Source organism: Filicampus tigris, chromosome 13, assembly GCF_054856515.1.
Source record: "Filicampus tigris isolate MCC_2025a chromosome 13, RoL_Ftig_1.0, whole genome shotgun sequence".
Classification (NCBI taxonomy): Eukaryota; Metazoa; Chordata; class Actinopteri; order Syngnathiformes; family Syngnathidae; genus Filicampus; species Filicampus tigris.
This window is the reverse complement of record NC_141229.1, coordinates 19,913,456-19,936,588: the sequence shown is the minus strand read 5'-3', so window position 1 is coordinate 19,936,588 and position 23,133 is coordinate 19,913,456. Positions and strand designations below refer to the sequence as shown.

Genomic DNA, 23,133 nt, shown 5'->3' with positions numbered 1-23,133 from the left:
TTATTTTTTAATAAAGTAAGTTTTAAATAATATAATACATAGATACATATGTAATACATAGATCTTTCTGATTTTAACTATATTCGATTCCATATTTTATCTTAATTTGAAGGGAAAAAGAAAACCGAAACAGTCACTACCGAAACATACAGAAAGGTTTTGGTTGTGACATAATGGTTTTGGTAGTGACAATATGATGTTTATTTTTAAATAAGGTAAGTTTTAAATCATATAATACATAGATACATATGTCATACATAGATCTCTCCGATTTTAACAATATTCTATTTCATATTTTATCTTAATTTGAAGGAAAGAACACCAAAACGCCAAAAGGCCTAGCAGAGACAGAGTACAGGCGAAGGGTTACAATGACCCAGTGAAATCCAAAGAATATTTAATAAAGGAAAGATAAAGAAATAAGAGATGGAAGGAAGAAGGAAAGCTGACTACCAAGGAAAGTCTACCAATGAATTATCCAGCAGAGAGCAAAGGAAAGTCAGAAGAGCATGGAGCAAAAGACAAAACCACCAGATGTCTCTCAGTAAACAGAGAGAGAGGGAACATACATACAGGGAAATGTATGTTACAAAAATATTTGTCATTCCAATTACATTTTCATTTGGAAGGTGAAACCACAGTTTCTCAATGATGAAGAGCCCTGTGATGGACAGGTGACCGGTCCAGCGTGTACCCTGCTTTTGCCCTAAGTCAGCTGCGATCAACTCCAACCCCCTGCGACCCTGAGTACAGCACAAAGCACTAGAAAATGGAAAAAAAAAAATGTTTCATTAGTTATAATACACGTTAAAAGTTAAAATATAGCAAAACTAGTTAAGTGATTCAATGCTACCCTCAGACAAAGTATTCCTGCAACAGCAGCAACAATATGGTCACTGCTGAAATGTTACAGTCACTACGGAAAAAAACTGATGTTATAACTGTTATAACAAAAAGAAAAAGTATTGAATTATCAACCAACAATTTTTGATAATGATTGTTTACGGGTATGTTTGTTTTAATTAACGATAACTTTTGAAGTCAAATATGATCAACTTTCTACATTTTACCATAAAAAATAGTGCATAAATTTTGATTTATTTCGCAGAAAGTCATATTAAATTCATTTTAATTCAAAAAGTTAAATTCATTTTGATTGGTTTTGATGTCAAGACCATATATATTAATTTGTAAAAATACTCTGTAGAGGGGGAATGGAAAAAAATACGAATCGGCTAGTAGAATTATTTTTATTCTTCTGTAATTGTGTGTTTTGGTAGTGACACATTTAGGGACAGGCAAGATATTAGGGAAAAGCTCGAAAATACTATTTGAAAATTGACTGTACTTTTACTATATTTGTGCCCCTTAGATATGATGCAACATGAATACAATAAAGGTTTTTCTGAAATAAAATACAAATTTCACACATTTTCCAACTCTGAATTTGAATCAATTCAGTAGAATGGCCCATATATGTATTAATTATTTGAACACTTTTATAATGGGGACCATTTATGGTCCTTAATTTTAAATGTTCACCAAATGTTAAGTTGCCCCAAGGGTAAAATCCTATATTCACAATCATATATTTTTTGCTGGTCCCAAACCAGTGTTCGTATCGCTCGCAAAACTGTGAAGTTAGCTTACCTGTCTTTGTGGGTTTTGTAATGATGAATGAAGTTAGACATTGTTGTTTCGTGAGGTGCAAACCATGCGTTTTTGCCATCCTATTTTTGCAAACGTCATTGGACAAGGACAGGCACGAGCGGTGGATAGTGAGTACAGAGGAGCAGAGGCAAGTTTGGTGTCAGATGAACCATTAATTCGGTGTTGCTGTTGGTGTTTTGTCGCCACTTCACCAAAAACTGATGCTGGCTGGCAGGGATTTAGCCAGAAATGTTTCAGTGGGGTGGCCAGGGTGACACAATACCTCAGTGGGGGATGGCCAGGGGTGGCCGAGCGTGCGGCCGTCATTACTGTTGATAAACAATTTTTTCATGTTTCCATGTTGTTTTCTTGCTATGGTGTAAAAGTAATGATTTTGATTGACGTTGAATGTAAGAATGTTCTTTAACCCCTTTACTTAAAACAGATTATTTTAGAGTGTTCATTCAGATAAGATTCAGATTTATATTTATTCTTTAAATATGCAGTTAACACACCCAAGTCTAAAAATGTCCACCTGGACTTTTTTTGTGCTTATTTTGACTGGAAAAAGGCAATAGAATGTCCAGTAAGTGGATTTTTGCCCCTTTTCCCATAACACCTGGAACTTTAATGTCTGGCAGTTATTTACAGTTTACTGCACATTATAACAGTTTAATGACGTTTTAAAATGAAGAAAAACCCCAAAACAGAATTGCATTTTTAATCATTTTAGTGCAAAAAACACACTGCCAATGCACATGGAGAACACGTTTTACATTTTTATTTCAAAATTTGAAAATGAAAATACTTGGAAAAAATGTGAGTTTATATCTCTTCTCTGTGCAAAAACAGGCCATAAAATGTCATCTCTATGCATGCACCTTTTTACCACAGAGGGCAATTCTCTGCTTCTCTGCTCAACCTTGGCACGTCCGGAACTGACAAAACAATGAACAATGCCAAAGAATTTCCTCATTTCTTTTTCAGTACAAATGAACTTTTCGCTTTGGTTAGGCTTTTGGCTGCAATCTTGTTTGTGTTTTCACAAACGAGCTTGGAAACTGCAGTCTCAAAAATAAAAAAATTAAAAAAAGCAAAACTTTCACCTGGTGGTGGGTTTTCCCCATTGAGAGGGGTTTTGACACCTGGGTTGCGTTTGGAGTTGGACTTTCGGGTGGTTTAGTGACTCCACCTTCTGCTTCAGTACGCCAACATGATGATGTGGTGAGCGGCTTCGGTCCCTGGGAGCATCCCCCCAGCTTCCCCCTGCCTCCTAATCACCACCTCCTCCAGTCACCCTCCCTCTAACTTGGACACAGAAGAGGAAGGATTTCTTTTGTCATTTCATAGCACATACAAAGTCCGTAGTACTGCCTACCTATGTTGAATGCACTTGAATGTACAGTAGCTAACTAGATAAAAGCATCTGCTGAATGCCGGTAATGCAATGTATGTCCTTCATCACAAAACAAACTGAACTTCGTGGAATATTCAGTACAAACAAGGCATACACTCTAAAACATATTCATACAAAGCAGGCATGGAAACGCGGTACTATTCTAGGAAAACGTCACCAACAATGCATGCGCCATGCACACATTTTTATACGAATACGCATGGAAATGACTGACACCTGAAAACTGACACCGTTTTTAGGGTGGTACGGTGGGCGACTGGTTAGCACGTCTGTCTCACAGTGCGGAGGTCTTGGGTTTGAATCCGGCCCCAGCCTTCCTGTGTGGAGTTTGCATGTTCTCGCCGAACCTGTCTGGGTTTTCTGCGGGTACGCCGGTTTCCTCCCACATTCCAAAAACATGCATGGTAGGTTGATTGGACACTCTAAATTGCCCCTAGGTGTGATTATGAGTGCGGATGTTTGTTTGTCTCTGTGTGCCCTGCAATTGGCTGGCAACCAATTTGGGATGTCCCCCACCTACTGCCTGTAGACAGCTGGGATAGGCTCAAGCACTCAAGTGAGGATAAGCGGCTTGGATAACGGATGGACACAACGCTTTTGCTGAAATGTGCAAGGTCTTTGCTTTCAGATACAGTACTGTTGGAATTTTTCAGATTGAGCATACGGTGACAGAGTTATGGTAATCCAAAATGTGCCTATGGAAATGTGCACATTTTCTTTTCTTCATTGCTTTGTTTCCTCAAAGGAAAACTGTGTTAAAATTCTGATTTCTATAAACAAGATGACTTGGGAATGTGTACGATTCAAGTCTAAGCCAAGGCGAATCGCTTATAGTTATCAAGTCCCAAGTCAAGTCGTTTGCTAGTTTTTGGGAAGCAAATCGCAAGTCCTAAAAATAGTAACTCAAGTCTCACTGGAGTTAAGTCACCTGACTCGAGTCTGGCATTTCTGCACTCCACCAATCAGGCCTGTGCGGGAGAGAGGCCTAGATGGAAGTCACTCCTTAGTTAAAGGCACATGGCAGCCTACCTTGAATTTCCCCAAAGGCAGCCGAAGGACTCATAGACCATGGAAAGAAAATTCTTTGGTCTGATGAGACAAAGATTGAACTCTTTGGCGTGAATGCCAGGCGTTATGTTTGGGAGAAACCAGGCACTGCTCATCACCTGACTGACACCGTTACTACAGTGAAGTGTCATTACGAGGTGTTGTGTGTTTAATTTTGAGGGGGGGAAAATGAAATTGACATTTTGGGATGAGGCTGTAACATAAATGTGAAAAAAGTGACACACTGTTAATACTTTCCGGAAGCACTGTACATACCTGAGTCCTGTTAAATGTTCCATGCACTGTAGCTGAGCAGTGCATGTAATTGTCAGTCTACAATGTCTGGTAAAACAGGTTTCACATTTGAAACTTCAAGCAATGGTGCCCCATCCGGTCCTCCAGAGCCCCTATCCAGTCTGTTTTAGATGTCTTCCTTCTCCAAAACACCTGATTAAAAAATGACCAGCTCATCAGAAAGCTTTGCAGAAGCCTGAAAACGATCCTGATCATTTGAATCATGGGTATAATAACAGGCTGGATAGGGGCTCTCAAAGACCGGACTCTAAAGGAAATAGTTGAACCAAGCAGACCCAATTCTAACAGACAAGTGCACAACGCGGTGTATGCAAGCAGCCCATGGGAAAAATGGGAAAAATATGGCTTCTATACTTCACGAGGAGTTATCTCACTGTAGTTTGGAATTTAGTTGTTGGGCATTATACCCAGCACCAAGTAAATACAGGGGAGAGAGCACAGGGAGTTTTGATCAATAACAAAAACGACTATGTGCTCACTGTTTGTTTTTCACTGCATAATTGCGTTGTATCATGGTACTGTCTCACTGATCTTTATACATTCAAACTTAAGTGGCTAGGCTTTAATGTCACTTCAAGATTCTTGATTAAGGCCACAGGGTAGGAAAACTGTCTCTGTGATTGTCGCCTTCTTTGCTGTAATCTGGTTGAACAAATCCTGCCATTGATCTTTACACTGCTGCAAGCAGAATAAGCACTGAGTATACCCTGGGGAAATTCATCAGTTGACTGGAGAACAGTTAACTCATAAAGCAATAAGCTCCTCTGGTGGCTGTGGCTCAGATCGTGTACTCACACGGGTGTAGTGTAACATCCTTGGTACTCATAACTGTTTTTACATGCGCTCCAATTCCCCGTATGGCTTCTCTTTTCATTAATGAACTGAAATTGCCCAGATAACCTCATGCTGAGTTGCTATCTAGATTAATTTGTTTTCCTTTGAAATGGGAACTGACTTGATAAAATGGTACATAAAATTAAGTCTATTCATTTAACTTAATAGTTAAGATTAAGACCTGTGTTGATAGTTGAGGTACTACGGTGAAGAAGACATAATTGGATTTCAAGACAAAACAACTCTATGGTAGAAAGGTAAGGGTGTACTGACTGGTCTCTAAAGATTCATGAAATCGATCAAAGAACTTTTTCAAATGAGGCTAAAAAAATGCTCATCGGTGAATGTTGTGCTAATTAGTAGCTGGTTGGTTTGGTAATAAGGAATAAAGAAGAGTTGATTTAATGTTTATACATGGGAGAATACACTACTGTCATCCCCGTGATACTGTGGAAGCACTCTGCAAACCACATGTCAGGCTGCAAAAAGTGACCACAAAAGTGTCACCGAAAGCCTACAAGAACAGTTGAATACTATATGGCGAACTCATCTTAATTAGAGGAACTGTTGTTTCCTGTTTTGGGCTCTTTTGTGACCATTCATATTATCCTTCTCCTCATTTTGTCATCAATTTTTCCTCCTGTGGCCACATCCAGGGAGGTTGGCTACATGAATTTTCTGAATACAAATTTTCTGAATACAATGAAGTAAATAAAAAACACATTAAATTCACGTTTAACACAATTGAGTTAGCATGTTGGTGTGGGCCTCAGCAACCGTTTCAGTTTTTCCACATTGCAGCTTTGAAGAAATAATTGCCCATCTATGACTAATATGTATGGGGTCATTCCAGAATTGGAGGACATTTTGGGCTTCAAAATTCTTCAAACATAAACCTGCACGTTTTTGATTTCTGCTACATATTCATCAATATGAATACTAATGATAACAAATTACAAATAATAGTTTCTAAAGTCTGAGAAACATGCAAACCTGTTTATGTAGTGCAACTCTGGCACTCTAATCACAGCAACAAGGCTGCAGGTTAACAGGGTTGCAAATCCGGATGCAGAGCTGCATGGGCATTTTACAAAAACATTGCTGTCCGTTTATTGCCTTCCGCCTATAGCGGTTCCAACTTTACGTCACATATGTTTGGGCAGGTACTGAAAACATTACAAATAAAACACAAGTGTTCATCTTATCATGCACAAAGTCAGGCTGTGCTTGAGAGGTTTCATTAGACCCTGGAATTTCTGCTCCGGGCATACTGCACAGAGTTGGACAGGGAGGTCTACCATGGTTGATGTTAGCTGCGAGGGAGGCAGTTCAGTCATGGCTATCGAGCCAGGTTTTGGCAGTACCATCATTTTTGTCCTGGGATGTTTCAGGAGTTTGTTGGTTTTGATTTCTTACAAATAATTCTGTTGAAACATTCAACACCAATGTTGTACATGTGTGTACTTGCAGACCAATTCACATCCTGGGTTTAAAAAATGGGGGGTGCAACCACAGCTTGGTTGTGTTTACGTCTAAGGTATTTCACTTTTTTAATTTATTTCCCCCTAGGCCGCCAGCCCCCCTAACCCCAAATGAGTTGTACAGGCTACAGGTCACATTGATTGTGAAAACATGGTGAAATGGCATAGCTGGGTATATTTTTTATATACAACAAAAACCTAGCATTTGAACAGGGGTGTACACTTTGATATCCACTGAATTATTTTGGTGTGTGCGTCGAGAGCTGCTGTCAGTGAGGAAATTTGATTTTAAATGTAAATATAAAACTGAATAACCTGATAAATGGGCAATATGAAACATTTGATTGTGGTGTTTCATAGTTTATACTGTTTAGTTGATTGCTTATCATTCTGTGAGAATTTGCTTAAAAGGAATCCTATATATGTGGAGATCAACTGACCTTTAAAGGTTGCTACCACAATAACGCCACTTAAACAAGGACCTGATCAGATTTTCAAAAGCCATTTAGTGCTTCAACACATCAAGGAACATCCAGCAGTATTTGGTGTGCCTGCTGGCTTGAATAGTACTGCATCTTGTGATGACATTTGTCTCATTCAAATGACATTTTAAAAGCAGCTTATGTAGAAATGAACCAAGACATGAAGCTATGTTCTCAAAAGTAACCTTTTCTTTCCATGTTGTATTTACACTGACATTTTAAAAGGATTGTGGGTTGATGGTCAGGGGGCGGGTGGATCTCACGCTAATGGTTACTGTTAATCTGGTGGGAGCCTTTTACTGTATGAGAAACTTGGCAGCATATTCAATTGCCTGCAAGACAATCAAAGAATCAGCAACTCTTAATTTGTAATAATATAACAATATGATTTGCAAGGAAAAACAAAATGTAATTGAAAACAATTGCAAAATTCCTGTTTTAATCATATTAACACTCAAAAAAATATCAGTCATGAAATAGACTAAGAAGATTGATTACATGCAAGTCAGGGCAAAAAAGAAGCATCAAACTGTCAGACCAATTGAACAATATGAAGGCTAGAATAAATTAAAGTGTTTAATTTCTTACACAATTACAGCAAAACACTCATGCTGTAGGAAATGGCAGAAAAATATACATTGTTGCATTTCACAATTGACTGTAATTAAAAAAAAAAATTACTATATATTTTTACTTAGAGAATCCATGAAGCACTCTAAATAGCAACCTCTAGAAATACCACTCATTGGGTACGTTTACATGGCCAGCAATAACCCGACATGGAGAGGAACTTATTTATTACATACATTGTGTACATATTAGTCGCTATTTTGCTAAACTACTCCAATTAAAATCCTGTTTATTTACATCCAAATATAGAGTTACTTCCACATGATATCCCAATATCATCATTAACTCAAAAGCTCCATGTCAACGTTTCACAGATTATAGCTGTCAAAAGTGTGATACTGAGGTTCATTTTATTATATTTTTGTCCACGTGAACAAAGTGTTAGTTTAGTGTTTTGGAAGACACATATTCAAATATTTCTGTGGTCTAAGTCTTGGGCAGGCTATGGAACCATTTGGCATGTTGTCTTGGATTGCACTCCACAGTCTTTGCAGCAAAGTAAACATATGCACCAACAACAAATATAACAAGAAGTTGAAACAGGGGCATAATAGGTGCTTCTCAAACAACAAATTTGTTCTTGGTGGTTGAGCCACTTTTGGTTGCTGTGTCAGAGTGACATTGGTAGCCGATAGTCATCTTCAAGGGGAGTCCCAAGCGCTCCTTGTAAACTCTCCTGTTGGCAGGCAAAAAAACGGATTAAGAGGATGACAGCTGGGATTTTTATGAATTTGTACAAACAAATACAAACACTTAAGATGATTTAAAGAAATCCCTCACCCTATGTGTGTTATAGCATCACGGTTTTCATAGTCTGATGTCCAGACAGCGATTTTATCTCCTTTTGCGCGAATGTTGACCACAGCTCCACAAACGTCATCGCTGTAGTCATCAAAGGCCTCTCCAACTAAGCACAAGAGCTGGAAAAGTGAAGTGGAGGAAAAATTAGGTAATGGGATGGACCCGCCCATAGAGATGGAATAGTTGATATCTTGTCTTCTGTTCATCTTTTAAATGTCAAACTCCAATGTTATTACGCTGCATCCAAAACAAAGGAACTGACCTCACTGTTCCAATACATTAGGAGGGGTGCACAGAAATCGAAATGTTCGGAATTCCTCCAACTACATCGATCATCAACACACAGTATCATCATGTCAAATTGAATGGTTTCTTGATGCACCCTTTACCTTAATAATTTGGAATACATTTCAAACCGGTCTTCGACAACTTCAGCCAGCCAGCAGTGCTCATTATATAAGTATGTTAAGAGCAGAGGTGGGAATTACGTCAGTGCTACCGGAAGGTCTGTCAATCCGTCACTGACGGATGCCTGTTTTGCTGGCAAATCACTGAATGAATAATGGGAAACTTTGAAAAACGGACAGACAAGGCAGTGATGGAAGTGGGTTTTCGTCCGTCACTGGAATTGTCACTAACCAGGTCAGTACCGAAGGACATTCTCAGTCCGTCACTGATGGACTCCCATTTCGCTGACGACTGACCAATTAGAATAGTGTATACCCTTAAAAGTTGTTCTCTGCCGTCTTTAGAAGCTGGGCTATGGCGGGCTACAATTATGTTTAGTTATGTATTTTTCTGTTGTCTTCCTTGCTAAAATAAACAAAAATGTCACGACAGGTTTTTGAAACTATTAGAACTACGAGAGCTGTCATTTTAACAGATTGCACTTTGTTGCTCTCTGACAATGATATAATACACTAAAATGATAATCACTGGTTGCTCGAGTGTTCAATAAATGTATTTTGCAGAGCTGGGCATTCCGCCCACGGACGGAACGGTCCGTCCGTTCGGGATTTTGTGGACGGCCCTAGCCAGAGACATTATTCTTTTTTGCCTCTTATTTAGATTGATATCTATATTTGTGCAAAAATATGTTGGCTACTTTGCTTCTGTTTACATTTGATAATTTTATACAGCAGCAGTAGGATGCAGTTCTCATTGGATACGGGTCTGTTCAATGTCACTTCAAAATAAAGTGAGAAAAGGTAAGCTGTCATAGTGAGTCGTAGTGATGAGAAAATGAAGCTTCTCTGTTCAACGTAAGGCTGAAAGTACACTCAATTGCCATTTCTTAAACCCCTTAATTTAAACAACAGTGCCATCTAGAGGAGTAAAAAAAATACAACAACTGGTTCATGAAGCAAACTTGAAGCTTAATTTTCCCATCGCTAGTGTGTTGTATATTTTTTTGTAATAGAATAACTAATAATATATTGTTGTATATTGTTATCGCGATAAAACATGGCCTATATCATGATAGTAGATTTTTTTCGAAATCGCCCAGCACTACTCACAGGCATGCATTTATCCTAATCTGTGGAGTCATATTTTAAAAAATTTCAATGAACATTCTATCAGTCCGGCCCTCAGCTTGTCGCAATTTTTTTTATTTGGCCCTGCGTCCAACATTTATTACTAATCTGGGCGCCCAATTAAATTTTGGTTTAGAATGATTATATGTCATAAGAAATTGTTTATTATTAACACATTGTTTCAAGTGCAATAAATTATAATTAAATTTGGTTCCATCTCGCTCTCACAACACCACAGTTGAATTTAGTTTATGTGGTTTGAGTAATTTGGTACAGTCAATTAAGTAGTTAAGGCAGCCGCCAAACCCCTAAGGTGAAATTCACATACAGTCCTCTAAGTTCCAGCACATCGGTAGTTTTAATTCGCAGCTTTGTGGTACATCCGTTTGCTGCCAAATAATATTCATCTGTTCAACTGAACAAGACTCCCTCTCTCTATTCAAACTTCTGTCAAAAGTGCAAAATCGCAACTACAGTATATACCATGTTTGAATGGTCTCAATAGGCCAACTTAAACCATATTTCGATCAGTCGATCACACCATACTTTCAATGATTATTTTTGTCACTTTCGATGAAGAGGTTGTGGTAGCCGTTCTCCTACGTGGTCAATTTCTGTCCCCTGTACTCTGTGCACTTCATATGCTTGCAAAGCACTTTGTGCTTTGGGATTGTGGATTAACATCTCAAACAACATGGTGTTAGGGGTGGGCGATATGGGCAAAAAAAAAAAAAAATCTCAATATTGTTTCAAAAAACTCGATAACGATAATTTGACAATATTGCTTCAAAGCCCAATTGTGGATAGACAGCGTTTGTGAACAACCTACATACATAAAAATGCAGCTACTGCAAAACATAATGATATTAACAAAAAATTATGTATTGACTTACATTGATTTTGGGGAATATTTATGTCATTTAAATGTCTCTGCTGTTATTCCATAATGAGTACTTACTGAGCTGCGGTAAGTACTGGTGTACCACTGCCAACTATTAGAGCAGTCCACCCACCCAAGTAAAGTCAAATCTGTGGGAAACACTGTAGACCTAATGCAAATAAGCATTTACAATGCACTGGTGGAGGACAAACTGCATTACACTACATAACGATGTACACAAAAACAGTTAACTGTTATTTAAAGAAAAGGTTTAAAACAAATCAATAATTATCAATACAGTATTGACTGATATGAAACACTTAAGATTGTGACAGTTTTTCCAAACATATCTCTCAGCCCTTCTAAGCACATTATGTTTAAAATGGAGTTTATTTAATCTTTACATCGACCAGTTTATTTCAGTCTTTCATTACATTGACCTTTTATTAAAGGTTAAGTATTATGTTAAAATAAAATAACCTAAATGTATTTTTCTTCGGGTCATAATTTTTCAAAAGTTTAAAAAAAAGAAAAAAAAATCATATATATATCGATATCAACCAATATGAAACACTTATATCGTGATATACTTTTCAGTCATATCGCCCAGCCCTAATGTAAGCGTATCTTAATGCTTGCACCACACCATACTGCCCTTAAGAGGCCAAGACCTGCACAGCAGGTATTTATTGTTTGTCATTGCTATTATTTTAATATAAAAGTTGCTGTTAATTACCAAGTCATTTTAAAATAATACATTTGGGAGTTGTAATACCAATACCATGAAACTGTGATATTTTTTTCTCAAGGTTATCATACTGTCAGAATCTGATATCAGCCCTTGACTAGTTTATGGTGGCTGCCTCGGCTGCTGGAAACATAGTTTAAGAGCCTTATTATGCAGTTATCACCAAAATGGTAAGGCTCCTTTCGCAACATATACTGTATGCGAGGCCACCTCTCTACAAACATTTGTGGAAGATGTTTTATGACAAACTGTAGCCAACTCATTGGTGTTTGATCTCAAAATGACTGCAATGAAAGGGTCATTAAAACATCAAAGCTAGTAGTATTGCAGAGTTTTGCTCAGCGCTCTCTGCGATATAATACAACAAACCCGTCAAAAGCAAAAACTTACAGTTTCTAACCAGAAGCGGTCCAGGTCCATTCTTCTCTGCTGCTTGTTCAATGTGATCAGCCAGCGTCCTCCACGCTTGTTCCTTTCATCCTCCCACATGGGCTCAATACCATCCTGCAGCAACAGTTTTCCAAATGTTTATACTCATAGTTTAACAACATTGTATATTGTACTCAAATGTCAACAACCAACACTATCAAAAAAACTGGACTGCTGGCATGGCACGTAACAAGTCATTTAGAAATTGTTATATATCTGATTCATGGTGGATTGAACACTGATACGCTATTACTCCATGTACAGCTTGGTTGTTTTTAAGTGCGAAGTGCTTAACTGCTGTTGAGTTGAGTACAAAGATTTGTAGGCTAAACGGCCAATTTTGAAGTTACAATGTCTTTACTTACACTAAACAATAAGGTATTAATTACTAGTTTGCGAACACCTTGAAAACGGTTAAAATAATCTAAGCGGCTCAACACACTTGGCTGGAGAGATTATCAAGGTAATGATTCACATTTGATTTTTTCGTTTTTATTTCACTTAAATGTAAATTTAAAAGCATACACATACATCACAGTACGTCAATCAAGGCATGAAGGATCAAACAAACCTTAAAAAGGGAGTAATCACAGCCTGACATGAGATTGCTTGTCAACTGGATGTGGTTGTACAGACTGGGAAGACATGGCACAGTAGTAAAACAAGATGATTTGATTTAGAATTGGAATTTGAGTAGAGCTCCTATACTAAGCTGCCAACCGATAGAAAGTCACTTCTAAAATGTATCTGAATTTTCATATTTTAGAAAAATATTCTAGAAAAAAAACACAAACCTTATCATGTAAAAACATGAAACTTATGTAAAAAGGTGAAACTTATCATGTAAAAACGTGAAAATTGTCGTTGAAACAACACAGAATGGATCATTTAAACGATTTGATTTAGTTCTATTTCATGCTTGGGTTGAGAGACATGGCGAGATTTTGAATTTATTAAGAACAGTGGATGGTATTGTAATAAGTATTCTTGCTCCATGCGTATGAGGAAATGTTCTGGTACACCAAAATTTCGTAAAAAGCGCAGCAAGTCCATCTTTAGTGCCATTGCATCGGAAGCACCAGCCTCTGCGTCCTGCTGCAGGATGGCACCAAAGTCGCAACAGAAGTGGGGGAAATTGGAATACTACGCGAGGCCAATTTAACATTTGAGCTCAAATGTACATTTCACGTTTTTACATGATCATTTTCACGTTTTTACATGATACGTTTCACGTTATTACATGATCATTTTCACGTTATTACATGATCATTTTCACGTTTTTACATGATAAGCATCATGTTTTTACATGATAAGTTTCACATTTTTACATGATAAGTATCACGTTTTTACATGATAAGTATCACATTTTTACATGATAAGTTTCACATTTTTACATGATAAGTATCACGTTTTTACATGATAAGTATCACGTTTCTACATGATAAGTTTCACGTTTTTACATGATAAGGTTTGTGTTTTTTTCCCCCTGGTATGGCAGCAATATGCTTCCGTACTATCGCACAAAATTATTAGTATTATTAGTATGGCGTTAATTGGTATGACTGTGTACTACCATCACTAAAATCAAGACATTGTAATTGCAAAAATTAAAATTAATGTTTCAAAGAATAAATCAATCACAAGGTTATTGAGATATTTACTTAGCAGTGACATTCCAACAATGCACATTTTAAATAAAGGCAGCAGTCCCAAAACCTTTTAGTACCACAAGCCATTTTCATGTGAAGACCTAAATTCAAGGACCAAAATATAAAATCCAATGATTAAAAATATCACTCACCACCAGCTAGGCTTTAACGAGCATAGCTGTTTGGCATATTCCCACAAGTTTTATGACAGTAATACACAGTGCAATGTGTCATTTGTTATTCTATGATGAATAAAGTTGTCGTTTGCACATTGTTGTTGTTTGCGCATTATTGGACATACTAATCTGGCGATGAAGCTTCACTTTGTGCCACTGCCCTTGTTCCTTGCTGTTGGTTTGCAGGACTGTATGCTAACTTTTGCACTGGCGCTACCAACTTTTTCAGTCGGTCACACCGCTAGACTTGTCACGATAACAAATTTGTCGAAACGATATATTTTCCCAGAAACTATTGCGACAGTGTCGTCATTTATTTTTTAATGCCCTGATAGTGATGATGTTAGAACAAAATAATTGAATGACATTCTTCTGAAGTACATTTCAGTACACTTGTGACTAAACTGAGAGATGGCAAGATCATTATTTCAGTATTCACTGTTAGTACTGTCATGGTACCAAAATTTGGACTTCGATACTATACCGGTATAAAGTACCTCGATACAGATACAGAAGCGGTACCTTGACAAAAATCTAAATTCAGCAAAATCAGCAAAATGATAACTGACGAAAGAACTTCAATTTTTTAAATTTTTTTATTATTAATTCAAATTTGGACATGCTTGATAAGAAAATAACATTTTAAACATTGTTAAACTCTTATGAACATTTGCAAACGTGGGAGATTGAGATATAGAAATATATTACTGTTTCTTTCTATACTTTATCATTTATATTTTATAGACTACATGTAAATTAAACTTTAATAAAACTGCTTCCGATTTATGTATTTATTTTAAACGTCACTGGTAGAAAATGTGCACAGAAGTTTACAGAGTCATTAGTATGACATCTACTGTAATGCAGTGTTTAGTAGGTTAGGATCATTTTCATGGCCAAATATGGAGCTGTATAGTCATTGTGCTTTTTGGACACAGAATTAACCAATTCTGATTTTAAGAATAACATTTATTTGAAATAATGAAATCAATGTATGTACATGTCACTGTATGTACATATATACGTATTCACTCTAAGTTTTTTCATTACATGCCATATTCTTGACCTATTTGACTGCATTTCATTATATCCATTGTTGATATTGACAATACATTTGCACCGTTACGGTCAAGTAAATATGTTCATTTAATTGATAATGACTCAATGTAATGTTGCTTGTATGTGCGTGCGTGTATGTCTATTCTGCGCTAATTCGTTCCCAGCTAGTCGAATGCCTCGTCAAATTGTCAAAAAAATAATTCACATTTCACACTACCGGTACTTATTTTTTAGGAAAGTGTTAGAAATGCATCAAAACCCGTCGCTCCTTCAACTCGTGGTTTAATTCTGGATGCCGGTCAGCAAGGTACTTGGCCAGATTGGATGTGCTCCCAACTCGAGCCATGGTAGTTTTAAAACAAGCCTTACAGACGAGCTTTGTCATGTGGGTCGGCTTGCCATGGCAGTCGGCCATGTAAGCAAAAAAGTTCCATATAAGACACTTTGCGCAACATGCTTTTAAACGAGGAGCGGAGGAGCAACCAGCGTTTCACTGCTTGAGGTCATTTTCCTCACACGCCTCCTGTGCCATTTAAAGGCGTTTCTCACATTTCGGTAGACAGGCGCTTTTGCTCGTATGTATACTTGCCTTTAGGCCAGAGTTGGTGAGCTATGTGTCCTTTTTTTTTTTAAATACCCGTGTTAAACAAATATGGTATCGAGACGTTTTTGACAGCAAATAAATCACATCCCGCGCAAACTAATACACATATAAACCTATATATACACATATACCTATATATACATTAAAGGTCAGGGTGCAAACATTGACAACTTTTCTGTAGCAATCTAGAACCCACTTTACAACGCATAACTGTCATTAAAATGTGATTAGGTCGTTGGTAGACAGCAGTTTAATCACTAAATACAATTCAGAATGTGTCGTCTGCCGTTTGAATCTTGCGCCCCCTCATCTTCGGCTTTTTCCGAAGATGTGACGTCACAGTAGCCGGAGGATTCGGTGACTACTAATGATGAATGGTCTAATAACGCCCCCTTCTGTTGGCTCGTGTGTTTCAAAATCCTCTCATTCCAAAATATCGCTCGCCATTGAATGTGTTGTGTTTGTAGCGCATGGAAATTTTACAGTCTATGGTGTCGCGAGCGGTTTAGCTATATCTACGTCACTTCCGGTGGCTAGAGCCACAATTCCTCGAGCTTCCATGAGGTTCGGAATCATTCGGAATGAGTAAGTAAAACCTATTTTCCAGAGCTGGGCAGTCCGTTCCTGGGCCAGACCGGTCGGACCCTGCGGCCTGGCCGGATGCCCATTTTTCGGGCGGGGGCGCAGGGGGTGACAAATTTTAAAAAATGGTTGGACTAAGCATGGCCGGAAGTGGATTTTAGTCCGGTCCACTAATCGGCCCTCATGCGTTTGACGTGGTCGCGAGGCGGCCAAATTTCATCTCAACCTAGTCAGTGAAAGGCTTCCTTTTAGGCTTCTTTCTACTCCCGCGTCGGCGCGAGCGACAACTGCCGCATTGATTCACGTGACCGACGCATTGTGCTGTTGGCGACAGGTCTGCGACACATGCCACGCACCCATCAGGAATTGTTGCTGCCCGGTCAAGTGCCCAGCTTTGCTATTTTCTAATCGATCTGTGGTTGACAACTTGCAGGAAGTGACTTGTATGTATTATAAAACCTATTACCAAATGAGAATATGAATTTTAACAGACTCTGAAAAATGTTTGCACCCTGACCTTTAAGGATGTCACGATATCAGAATGTCACGATACAATAATATCACGAAATGAACCTCAAAATACGATAATTATCACAATATTGTGGGGAGGTTGGCGATTTTTAAAAAAGCTCACGATATTGTAAAAAGAAAGAGCTCATATTGAAAAAAACATCACAATATTTAGGATGCCGTAGGACAAGATGAACAAAAATTCTGACATGCCAGACTTTTGTCATGGTGGTCGTGAAGTGTCCCAGACCCCACGACCAATTGCTGAATATGTCACACTACACGGGCTGCGATGCGTCAAGACAACTCAAAATTGGCTACGAGACACTACGTTTGTCTGCGACACGTCTGTCGGCCCAAAATCGGGCTACATTAGTGCAGTCTGACATCGGCATAAATTTTGTGGGCATATTGGTCGCAGTGTCGAGCCCTGATATGAAGAGCAGCCATCAGGGTTAGACCTAAGACGTTAGATTCCGGCTAACATTGGACTCGCACCCGCTAGCTTCCACTGCCCATGAGTGAGCAGTGACGCATTATGTCACCGGAGGCATTGGCTGAAGAGTGACGCATCTGCGGCGTGTTGTCAAAAACAGATCGCAATTATCTACCAAGTATTTTTACTCATTTTGAACCCGCTTAAGCAATGTCACCCATGATTTTTTTTTTTTTTAAATATCCGTAACGTTCAATGTTACAGACGTAACAAAGTAGCGTTCAGTGATTTCTGTAACAACGGACAATCCGTAACAGTTGGCAGCTCTACATTTGCTTCCTTATACCGAAGAGATTTATTGCAACTTACGCCCAAAAATCTTCAACTGTGTCAAATTTAGAGATGAGTCGCAGGTTTGCCTGCCATGTTTTGCTCTTGTCGTTCTTGAAGAACCATAGAGACCATCTGTTGGGATGAGAATAGAAAAAAGAATTTGCATAAATGTGAGAAGATCCTAATTAAAAAAGGAGGTGCATAAAAGTCAAATGAAGGCACTGAGCTTCAGAGCAAATGAGGGAAGTCAGGATGCACCTGGATGCTGTCAGTACTAACTGTTCAGTGTATCAGCTGATCAGATTTGTCGTCCAGTTTATCTTGACATTGTGGGTGCATTCACGTCCGATCGAAATTAGGGATGTGCATTGCGCTATGACACTCAACTATGCCATAGCCAGTTAAATATTATGTTTCTTTAAATATATATTTTACTGGGCTATCAAATAGGCCTTATTCACGGAGTGGGGCATTCCGGCTATGTGACGGACCGGTCCATCTGTCTGCCTATGATGGACGCCCATTTTGTAGGTGATAAACAATAGAAGTGAAACTTTTTTTTAAAAAAATTGTTGGACTAAGCATAGTCGGAAGCCCATTTTTTTCTATCTATGTAATCGGCTATTTTCGTGATGAGGCTTCCATGCTGTGTCGAGTCTTTCATTTCAATTATCGGCTGGGGGGGTGTTAACAGAAGCCCATTTAAAATGATAGTTGGACCGGCCTATAGACAATTACTATGTGGTCTGGCTGGACAAAATAGCGTACAAATGAACAGCGGAAGGGTACCCCGGATGTTGGTGGAAGGCTATAAACGGACTGCAAATTTTTTGTAAAATGCCCAGCCCTGCTTATTTACTTGGATCCCAAATATTTGGTGTTTAATTGCATGGTCATTAACATTGTGCATTGGTGGGCATGTTGCACGTGCTGTACTGTGCAATACAGTGTCCCCTTACTTTTCGTGGGTGATATGTTCCAGCCCCCAACAACAAGTCAATTTCCGCATAGTAGAAGTTGACTTGTGTGTGTGTGTGTGTGACTTACGCCGCTAATAAGTCATTATGAACCTCCCAACACGGTTCCCACCCTTCTAAACACTTGTTACACTAAGGCGGCACCACAGAATGGAGCATTGCTGTGCGACGCTGCACGTACTGCACGTACGACGGCAAATCCCCTCCGGTTGATACATATTCTACTCGACGGTGGCGCCGTGACGTCAGAAAGCGTTTCCAATAGGAGAGGGGCTGGCAAGCGATTTACTGCTATTTTGGCGGCATGAGGACAATGGAGGAAGCCTTGATAAATGGTGCATTCAGATCATAAAGATATGAAGTTCAACACAGGACGTTTTAACACAGTTTTTGTTGAATGTAATGGCAACCCCACAAAAAAACAACTACAAAAACAACAAATAGTTTATGTGTATAATGTGGCTCTTAGCAAAATTGTGGCTCCAGTTTTAATAAATGAATGCTTTTTTATGTGACAATATTCATTCTTATTGAAACTCTTAACTTAAACCATTAAGCCCGGGAGCGCATAACCGCGTTTCTACCACTAGAGCCGGGAGCGCTGTTGCGTCTTTCTGCCTTTCAAACAGGGGGAGCGGATACGTCACCGTCCTTTTTTAATCCAATTCTCCATCTCTTAGCCAACTTAATGCAGCAAAATATACACGTGACGGTGTCGCGAGACCTCAGAGGATGTGGGTAGGCTAATGGCGGACGCCGTCGATCGCCGGGGGCTCTGATTAAAGTAACGGCTGTGATATATAGACGACGTGCACGACCAGTGGAACCAGTCGAACGTGATATGATATGGATTGTAGACAATTACGATATTGACGTCTTTGTAACAGAAAAGAGGATGGTAATTACCACTCGATTTTTTAAAAATTAAAATAGTGCTTCTCTTGCACTGACACGTTATTTTTACATCTTCGATTGAAACTGTTAATCATAATAAATTCTGCCTGTGTGAAAGCCACATGTCTAAGTTCTTTAATTCTTTTAGAATTATGTTTCTGTCTGCTACAGGGGCTGAGATATTAATCATTTTTTAAGTGTTGAGTTTTTGGAAGAACAGGTTTTCAAGGGTAATTCCAAAGGCGACCTTAGGTTTTGGGGAGCTGTTGAGAAAGGCGCTTTAGGCCTTAATGGGTTAAAGTGGAAATCAACCAGCAGGCCCACTGGTTGAAATACGGCATTCTGATTAATAATGTGTTTGCGGAATATGAATATAAATTGCTAGGCCAAGCCGGGGGAAATTGTACGTCATTGCAACATGTGACATAATGGACCGATCACAGACCGAGAGAGAATGCGCGCTGCGTCGTATACGCAACACCAATTTCCGACGTGTGCGCGGCATGTGTTGCTGACCTGTCGCCAACATATCTGACAGCACAATACGTCTGTCACGTAATGCAATGCGGCAGTTGTCGCCCGCGCTGACACGGGAGTATAAAGAGGCCTAAAGAAGCCTTTCGCCGAGTAGGTTGAGATGAACTTTGGCCGCATCGCGACCACGTCACACGCATGAGGGCCGATTAGTGGGCCGGACTAAGAATAATTTATCGAAATCGCACTTTTACCCATGCAAGCAGATTGCGATCGTAGTCAAACGATATTTCATTACATTTTGCAATCGAAATAATCCCCACAAATGAAATGAAAACAACCCAAAGTTCAATGCTTTCAATGAGTGGCGAGAGTTTGTTTTCCCCGACTTCACCGCCATCTTGACTACATTGTAGTAAGCGTGACGACATTTTGATGTAAGCGCGGGATTGTCCATAGCAGAGCTGGGCATTTTACAAAAAAATTGCGGTCTGTTTATCGCCCGCACCCGGGGTACCCTTCCACCATCTGTTTATCCACCTTTTTGTACGGCTGGAAAACATTGTAATTGTCTATAACCCGGTCTGCCTATGATTTTAAATGGGCTTCTGTTAGAGTTGCCAACTTGTTTCCGACAAACTAGAAATGAGATGAAAACAAACGTCTTTTCTACAGCCTTGTGTAGACAAACAACACGGGCCGTGTCAAATGTTTATCTTAGTCTATGCAGATGTTCTGATCTGCTTTCATCAACTAGCCATTGTCTCACTCTCCTACTTAGTTATTATCTTTTAGTTATGTCTCTAATTTCATGAGTAATGCTGTTTGATTGTTTGTTTTTTTTCACGTTTTACTCGTTTTTTCCTGTGTGACGACATGTTTTGTAATGTTTCCCTCTGTTTTTAACATTTTGACTATCACAGATAAAATTTCAACTGTGCAATAGAGCCTTGCCTGTTTTGTAGTGGGTGTTTGATGTAGCCTTCTGGGCTCACAATTTCCTGACCCTTCTCTCTTGCCTCTTCAGCTCCATCCTCTTCCGGCACGGATGGATTTGGGTTGGTTTCCTATAAAATAAGTATAGTATAAAATAAGTTGGGAAAGGGAAATTTACTTTTTTTTAAAATTAGGTTCATTGTGATAAACTTAGTGCTTCACATTTGTATTTAAGGATGTAAAGATGAGATGAGTATATTTTACAACACATGCATGTGACTTTAGTTCTGAATAATTCATGTTAACGGGAGGAAAACAGGAGGGCCGAAAACTACAAATTAAGTTCAATATTTTCAATGTAAATTACAGTAATTAAAAAGCATGTGATCACTGTATTATATTGTACCCATTTATTGGAGTCATCTTAGTCATTTTTCAATATTTTTGGAAGACAAGAAAAAACAAACTTTATAGAACACATGTTTTTATTAATATATTGTAACAAACAATTCAACAAGATGGGTGAACAAAAAGCGAAAGGAAAAAAGACCCAATAAAAATACCAATGTAAAAATTGTGTTTTTCCTGTTTTCCCCAAATATTGAAAAATTACTTAAGCAATTATGCTGTGTGTCCGAAGATATGTAACTGCATCTGATAGGGATAAATTAGGTATGTCCAAATGATTAAATTTAGTGCTTACAACTATTAAATGCGGTTGTTATTAAATACAGCGTTCATACCAAATACTACTGCATTGACTGAATTGTTCACATAAACAATTCAAGTGCATCCACATTTAATTCTGCTATTTAAATACTGTACTGTAAGTGAAGACAACGTGAGTCACTGAAATAGAAATCGTCGTAGAGGCCGTTAAAGTGAAGCGGTAACTAACTAGTTCTACCACTGAGCAACAATTGGCTTCAATGTAAAGTATTTGACACGCCGAATTAAAAAGTCTGTGCTTATTGTAGGATAATGATCGTTTGTATTTTGTGTATGTTCTGACAAAAACAGCGAAGTTAGGGCACGCTGACTGACTGGTTTTAGGCAAAGTGGACAGCGCGTCCTCGACGTCAGCGTAAAAGTTGCGAGGTCTCCATACTGCTTTGAAGTGAAGCACAAGTCGTAGTAAAGCACACTAACTTGAAGCCAAAACAACATGGCGAGTCCGTATACATTTCATGACAGCTGCTTTTACGTATAGCTGGCACGGTTTACGCAAAAACCGAACCACTAGAAGTGATTTGAAGTTTTTCGAGAAAGTGCTCACCGGTTCGGCAGTCGCCATCTTACAAATCTGTGTTAGGAAACGTTCGGTTGATTGGAGCACACGGGCAGCGTGACTGTCGCTGTGGACATGCGCGGTGTGCCGCATCTGGCTGAATGCTTCGGGCTGCTTCGGGCTACTTCGGGCTGCTTCGGGCTACTTCGGACTACTTCGGATTACTTCGGGCTGCTACCCCGCTTCCACGGCGCCGGGGAGGACTCCACCCCTCAACCAGGCGAAGGCATGGCGAGTACGGAGGAGAGAAGGGAGTGCGAGACGGAATGCTGCAGCAAAGACGCCAAACTTCAGTGTCCCACATGTATCAAGCTTGGCATTCAAGGCTCGTATTTCTGTTCCCAGGTAAAGCTTCGCCGTAGTCTCGCTAAGTTAAAAAGGCCGCTGTTTTAGCTCAGCAACGGGCCCTGTAATATCACGAGGCTGCTATCTAGCTGTCATGCTACACAGAACGCGCTGCATACATGTGCTGGCTTTAGAATCTCACAACATCTTTGTCAGAAGTTTGAGAATGGCCTCGTAATATAAAGGTAGTTTACGATGTATAATACTGCTCTCCGATGTGAGTGCGGATAATTCTGTAACATTTGATAGACGACTGCCTAACTACTGAGCTAACTCCTGACCGGTTGGCTGAAATGGACAATTTCATTATCATGATTGGTTTAAAGAATGTAGAATTACGGGCATTAAAATTTGTTAGGAGCCCGTGGCAAAAACGCTTTTAATTTGCTTTTTTTATTATTATTTTTTTGATAAACTGTTCGTGAAGTTCAGAAAGCGCGACTCACTGTTTACTCTGTGCCACGATGCTGCTCCTCATCCTAACACTTTGTAACATTGTGGGCAAAACTGTTACCATAAACTTGCACGTTCCAGGTAATGCATCGTACCGATAGTATGCATGCAGTTTATATACAACTTTTCAATTACTGTCATTAGGCAGTAATTATACAGTAAGTAATT

At 39.0% G+C, this 23,133-nt stretch overlaps 2 protein-coding genes across 2 annotated transcripts in view; one reads left to right on the top strand and one right to left on the bottom strand.

Moving 5' to 3' along the window:
• Positions 1-7,635: 7,635 nt before the first annotated feature.
• Positions 7,636-22,307, bottom strand: eif4eb (eukaryotic translation initiation factor 4eb). Its single transcript, XM_086049162.1, has 7 exons — positions 22,156-22,307; positions 20,898-21,010; positions 17,635-17,730; positions 12,821-12,884; positions 12,211-12,324; positions 8,637-8,776; positions 7,636-8,532 (listed from the first exon to the last, which is right to left on the bottom strand). Exons 1-7 carry the CDS (start codon positions 22,258-22,260, stop codon positions 8,418-8,420), a joined length of 747 nt encoding a protein of 248 aa, XP_085905288.1. The 5' UTR covers positions 22,261-22,307; the 3' UTR covers positions 7,636-8,417.
• metap1 (methionyl aminopeptidase 1) overlaps positions 22,043-23,133 on the top strand; it is a 27,210-nt gene continuing 26,119 nt past the window's right edge. Inside the window, exon 1 of the mRNA XM_086049161.1 lies at positions 22,043-22,512. Coding sequence (XP_085905287.1) covers positions 22,243-22,512 — 270 coding nt within the window. The 5' untranslated portion in view covers positions 22,043-22,242. The remainder of the gene's footprint in view (positions 22,513-23,133) is intronic.

Bases quoted from the DNA above. Each gene is read 5' to 3' on its own strand.
- eif4eb (XM_086049162.1), bottom strand. From the start codon at position 22,260: ATGCGGCACACCGCGCATGTCCACAGCGACAGTCACGCTGCCCGTGTG. The intron at 21,011-22,155 runs GTGAGCACTTTC...CTTATTTTATAG, and splicing joins AGATGGCGACTGCCGAACCG to GAAACCAACCCAAATCCATC. The intron at 12,885-17,634 runs GTAAGTTGCAAT...ATGTCTTCCCAG, and splicing joins ACAGTTGAAGATTTTTGGGC to TCTGTACAACCACATCCAGT.